The sequence below is a fragment of the Mesoplodon densirostris genome, chromosome 16, assembly GCF_025265405.1.
Source record: "Mesoplodon densirostris isolate mMesDen1 chromosome 16, mMesDen1 primary haplotype, whole genome shotgun sequence".
Taxonomy (NCBI): Eukaryota; Metazoa; Chordata; class Mammalia; order Artiodactyla; family Ziphiidae; genus Mesoplodon; species Mesoplodon densirostris.
The window spans coordinates 17090495-17096494 of NC_082676.1; the positions used below are offsets into that span (position 1 = coordinate 17090495).

Genomic DNA, 6000 nt, shown 5'->3' on the forward strand with positions numbered 1-6000 from the left:
TTCCTCATGTAAGAGTCCTAACTTTTGTTCTTTCAAACAGGCAAAGCAATGAACTATAATTACAGATACCAGTTTCTTCTCTCAAAATCTAAAGTTTATATTGAAAAAAAAAAGCCAAACAAACCATATTTCTTATGAACATCTAAAAAAATATATCAAAAGCATTAAAGAAAATAAGGTCTTGGAAGAAGCATTAACCTTCTGGGGCACTATGTTCCTAAGATTAGGCTCTAAGATTTCATAACAGGAAGCCCCGAAATTATTAGAACAAGTCTTTTTACATGAGCAAACGCTAGAGTTACAGTGTCATTTTGGCATCTAGATCTTTGACTCAACCTTTTCCACGCAGTCTCAATTTTATTAGGCTTGTCTCCTGGATTATCTGAACCTACAAACCAACTCTAGATTATGATGCTTTCTAGTCCCCCCTGCAGCACAATGAGTGGTACCCACCACACCCTATCACTACCCAGCCCTTAACACCTTATATAGAGTGACAGCTCCCAGGAAGATGTTAAGAGCTGAGCCATATAACCTACATCTTGATTTCAGACTAAGATTAATGAGTGCTTTTAATGAAATTACCTTATTTAAAGCATCTGGAGAAAGATATATATATATATATGTAAGGTAATTCATTTCTCAAACTGCAATCTCAACTAACTAGGCTTAATGGATGTATGGACTAATTGGTAACCCAGTAACTCCTACAAATTTGCAGTATTATAAAATTTTGTTTCCACAGTATTCATTACCCTTCATGATGAAGTTCAAAAGTTTAGGGTTAACCCATTTAAACTTTTTCCAAGCCAACCACATAAAGTTTTACAAGGATGATCTAACCAATTATCACAGAACCCCACTAACTAAAGGGGACTGTTAGGTGGAATTTTACTTTAATCAGTAAAACTGATTTATCAAGCGATCTGTTTTAAGTGCCTGTTAAGGATCTTTCAGTAGAAAATGAAATATTTGCTTTTCCATTTTGAATAACACACGAAATTTCTGATCAAAGAAAGGGTACTTCCATTTTTACATAACAAACATTAAAGACCACGGAACCTTATTCTAACAAAACACTAATTACAATGACCACTTCCAGAAAGTGGGATTACCAGGCTAGATAAGATCCCAAGTAACAGGAACTATTTTTTTTAAAAGTTCAATCAATTTAAGTTTGAAAAAGATTTCATTATTTAAAAAATCTATTAACTTAGGCAGAATTGTGTTAACAGATCGACTATAAAATCTTTTATTTTTAACTTAACCTGTTTAGGGGGCCAATATGACTTTGGCAAATTTGAATAACAGGACAAAATAATGTTATCCAAATTGAATAATTTATTGCTGGTCTGAGACTTGCCTTGTTTTACACTTAAGTAGAATTTACATTATTTCCACAGATAGCAGATAATCAATATTTAAAGGAATTTAAGAGTGACCTATTCAATAAGGCAATCATCTTGGTAGCAAACTTTTATTGAAATCTTACATAACTCAAGCTTTATAAAAAGCCAACATAATTGGAAATTGGGTTCTCCCTCTAAAGCCTTAAGTGTTCAAAGCTTGAAACGGTTAATTTAAAATTAAGCAAACAAATATAACAATGACAGAAACCCCTGCAGCAGATGCTGCTGAAATACTTAAAAAAAAAAAAAAACTAAATGAGCTTAATCTTTACAAAAGTTATTTTAGCTCAAAAGCTATAAAATCAAAGTTATCTTAATTCTACAAAGGGAGAGGATCTTTGACTTCATGCCATTTCTTTAGTACCTCATCTTTTTCATCAAATTTGGCTACAAATCCAATTTTTGTATGCCCCTGTTTTCGGGAGACTCTTCTTGCAGAAGAGGCCAAGTACAAACGTGGAAGAGTAACTGCCTAAGCAAGTAGGAAAGTGTTCCGTAATAGTGTGCAAAGAATGTAGAGTTCTGGGTTAATCTCTGGAACTCGATCTGGATCGTGACCTTGACTTTGAACGAGATCTAGAATGGGATCTTGAAGCTCTTTTTGGTGGAGGGGACACAGAACGGGCCTTTGAGGGTGGAGCAGGTAGGGGTGAATTGGAACGAGACTGGCTCCTTGATCTGGATTTTGACTTTATATCACCTTTCCCATTTTCTTTGGGGGAACGAGATCGAGAACGAGACCTGCTTCGAGATTTCTCATATTCATCCTTCGATCTGCTCCGAGAGCGCGAACGGGAGCCTCGATCAGACTTAGGTTTAGATTTGCTTTTTGATCTAGATTTCCTGCCTTTTGAACGAGAACGTGATCGACCTTTGCTCCGAGACCTGGATCTAGACAATAAAAGCCAGATTTTTTTTCAGTACCTTGCCAAACACGTAAGTATAAACACATATAAAGTATGTAATTCAGAAAAACACTCAAGGACACATTTACCGGGAGCGACTTTTTGAGATGCTTCGAGATCTACTGCGGCTGCTCCTACGACTCCTACTTCGTGACCTTCTTCTAGACCGTGACCTGTAACAAGAAATATGACAATAAATCTTTATCTCAAGACATCCTGATGTGAATGTTTGTACAATTTACGAAAAACAGACAAACCAACAAAAAAACCTTAATTGCTCCAATGATGCAACAAAAGAATCTAAGAACTGACCTAATTTAAATTAAGCAGCAATTGAAATACTGCTGTTTGAATTTTCCTTTATTTGTGGCAAATACTGTTTTCTCCCTTCTCCATATCCTTCAATAAATTACCTCGATCTGCTTCCAGAATAAGACCGCCTGTGGCTTGTTCGTGGTTTATCTTCAATTAGTCTAATATTTCTCCCATTGATTTCCGTACCATCCAGCTTATCCAAAGCACGCTTCATGTCAGAGTAGGAGCGAAACTCAATGACGCCTTCATTTGTGCGTTCTTTGTGAGCATCCGCATAGGTTACTTCACCTGCTTGTCTCATGAAATCCTAAAAAGAGCAACAACACTGGTCAGACTCAGAAACCTAAAGAAAAATCAACTATGCGTTAAATCCGATCCTCAGAAATAAAAGAGCAATACAAAACCCTACCTTTTAACCATTAGTCATATCTTTTTTATCTCACATTATAGCACTTACCTTTAAATCTTGCCAACTGCAACGACTAGAAAGATTTTCTACAATAAGCCTGAATTCTGTGCGTACAGGTGGTCCATATTTGTCTCTGCCAGAGGTTCTCCGACTGCTGTATCCACCTCCACCACCTTTATCACATGAAGAGAACAATTAGATGCTTTGTAGTGATAGGGATACATGTTTTTGAAAGTTAGTACAAACATATCAACTTTTATTTACTGGAGTAGGACTTTGCTACTATATTGCTAAACCTTTGATACAGTTGTGATTTGCCATAAATTAAATTAAGGGCAAGTCAAATAGACTAAATCCAACTAAACTCTCCTACATTCTGTTAGAAAGTGACTGCTCCTTTATTCAATTTACCTCGCTAAGTTTTATTTTACAGAACATTGTAAAATATAAAACTTAACTGATTACATGCATTTCTACATTTTACAAAAATGTTTACTAGTTACACTAAGTACTTACATCACAGTGTGAGGTTTTTGGTGGTGGTTTGGCCACAAAACACGCAAGGTAACAGTCACCTAGTTCAGATTAACCAGTTTTGTCTAACCCTTGGAATCCTCACCATCACCCTGCGTCTAATGGCAAAAGGCTGCTGTCGTCATGGCTTCCGGTAAGGTCAGCCAAAGGGTCATAGGGCAAGGGTCACACAATGTATGGAAAAGCCAAGGCCAATCAGGAAAGGCAGTCATCTTAGCCTCAGTGGACACAGCCTCAGCCCCATTGGTCACTTTCAAATTGAAACATCAAGGACTTGTTAAAAAGTTTGAATTCAACATGCAACAATTTCAACATCAAACATTTAACATAACCAAACTCCCCCCACCTCCTCCCAATAACATGCCCCAACTAGTTCAAATACAGCATAAAGCTCATTTAAATCTACTTTGTGGTAGACTACCACATTACTTCTAAAGCATATTTCCTTTGGCCCCCGCCAATTTGAATAACACTAAAATCTACTCTTAAAACCCCACCCCCTTTCCCGCCCTGACCCCACCTCCACCCCAGCCTGTCCCCAAACTTCTAGGCTAAATCATTCACATTCCCAGCTAATGCACTGACAGGTAAGTAAGGGGCATTCAACAAATAACAGCCATCCCTCACTTCCTCCGTAGGCAGAGCCCACGACAGTGCTGACAGGGGACCAGCACGTCACCCCCTCCCAACTTAGCAACCCCGCCCCCAAACATCCAAACCCTGGCTAGGCAAAACCCACCACCCAATCCCCGCGCTCCGGCGTCCCGTGTCTTCACCGGGCAGGCGTGAAGGCAGCGGGCCCCGGGGACACCCGAGTCAAACGACCCCGGCCACCGCGCCTGCCCGGCAGGGAGGCCCCACCCCGCCCCCCCTAAGCCTGCGCCCGCCCCCCGGGGTCCCAAGGACGCGGAGCGCGCGGGGGTGGGACTCACTGCGGCTTCCGTAGCTGTAGCCGTCACGATCGCGGCGCGGGCCCCGGGCGTGCTCCACGATCACGCGCTCGCCGCAGAGCTCCTTGCCGTTCAGCTCGTAAACGGCGTCGTCGGCGTCGCGGGAGTCCTCGAACTCCACGAAGCCGTACCTGGGGGGCGGTGCGAGGGCGGGAGACCGGCGGGAATAGTTAGGCCGGGGGCGCGCACGCACGCGCCCCCGCTCCCCCCGCGCGCTCCCGCAACCCCGCGCCGCCGCCATCTTGGCGGCCCTGCCACGCGGCGCCGCGGCCTTGGCCGTCTCCTCCTTCCGACGGGCCCTGCCGCCGCAGGCCCGGGGCGCTGCGGACGGACGTGGGCACCCAGGCCCGACTCACCCATTTTTAAGGTCTATTTCGAGAAGGCGGCCATAGCCACTGAAAAAGCGCTGGATGTCCTTCTCCCGGACGTTGTAGCTCAGGCGTCCTATGTAGACGCGCGGCATGTCCGTGGCGGGCGAGGGGCCCGAGGGCTGGCTGTCGAACGGTGGACCGCAAGGCAGAAGCCGCGGTGCGGGTGCGGGGACGGCGAGAGCCCGGACACACACCTCCCACCACAGCGGCGGCCGAGTCCAGCCACACAATGGTGCGCGCGCGCCTGGGCTACGCTATAAGGGCGCGCGGATGGGGGTGGGGCCCGGCGTGTGGCGTCAGCGCGCTGCACCTACCCTCCCGCGCTTTAACCCGGAGCGCTGAGCGCGATGGTGACTTGCGAGTTCTTCGCCCGCCAAGTTTCGGGGAAGTGAGGTTCTACCAGCTCATCGAATTTTCTCCATACATCCTTGTAAACGTCGTATTCCGTCTCCAGCCGCGGACTTGTTTTCTAATTTGTACTTAAAATAAAAAAACGAACCGTTCCTCTGTGTGATCTCTCCAGGACTGGCGCTAGGAGAATCCCTTTTTTCATTGGTTCTCGTGGTTGTCATCATAGGCCTCCGCGGTCTCTGATTGGTCCCGGGAGACGAGGCTCGAATTTTCTCCGCGGGTCGTTCGGCTCGCGCTCGGCTGGTGGGGAAGGTGCTTTCGGACACAGTCGATTAGGTACCCTTTTCCACAGCGTCCGAGGTTTGCGCTCCGAGGTCGTGGGGACCCGGCCGGGCGCGCACGGCCCTGCTGGCTTCTGTCCCTCTTGGTCTCACAGCCGTCATCGTGGTCTCACAGCCGTCATCGTGGTCTCACTTCACCGCCTCCCTGTACGTCCACCTCTCCTTCCATGGGTCTTTCTTGGAGCACTGGCACCTGGAGTCACCTATAGATTGAGGTGTATATGGCAGTCCCACGCTCGCTGTAATTGCCGACGAAAGGAGCAGGGCCAAGGCCTCTGGCCCAAGAAAGTTGAGCAAGACCTGGCAGTCCTGCCCCAGAGGTACGCTCATGTTCTCCCCACTGTGGAGAGTCCGTTGTCCCAACGCGATCCCTTCCCTCATTGGTTTGGAAGGCATCTTATCTATGTGGCAGAAA

At 45.5% G+C, this 6000-nt stretch overlaps 1 protein-coding gene across 1 annotated transcript; it reads right to left on the reverse strand.

The window, feature by feature from the left end:
- Nucleotides 1–1461: 1461 nt before the first annotated feature.
- SRSF6 (serine and arginine rich splicing factor 6) lies at nt 1462–5124 on the reverse strand. Its single transcript, XM_060077711.1, has 6 exons — nt 4879–5124; nt 4505–4653; nt 3087–3211; nt 2728–2936; nt 2404–2487; nt 1462–2300 (listed from the first exon to the last, which is right to left on the reverse strand). The coding sequence occupies exons 1-6, from the start codon at nt 4983–4985 to the stop codon at nt 1937–1939; spliced, it is 1038 nt and encodes a 345-aa protein (XP_059933694.1). The 5' UTR covers nt 4986–5124; the 3' UTR covers nt 1462–1936.
- Between the last annotated feature and the right edge of the window lie 876 nt (nt 5125–6000).

Coding starts and splice junctions, on each gene's coding strand:
- SRSF6 (XM_060077711.1), bottom strand. CDS start 4,985: ATGCCGCGCGTCTACATAGGACGCCTGAGCTACAACGTCCGGGAGAAG. Junction 2,937..3,086: donor GCAGTTGGCAAGATTTAAAG/GTAAGTGCTATA, acceptor TGCTCTTTTTAG/GATTTCATGAGACAAGCAGG. Junction 2,488..2,727: donor TATTCTGGAAGCAGATCGAG/GTAATTTATTGA, acceptor TTCTTGTTACAG/GTCACGGTCTAGAAGAAGGT.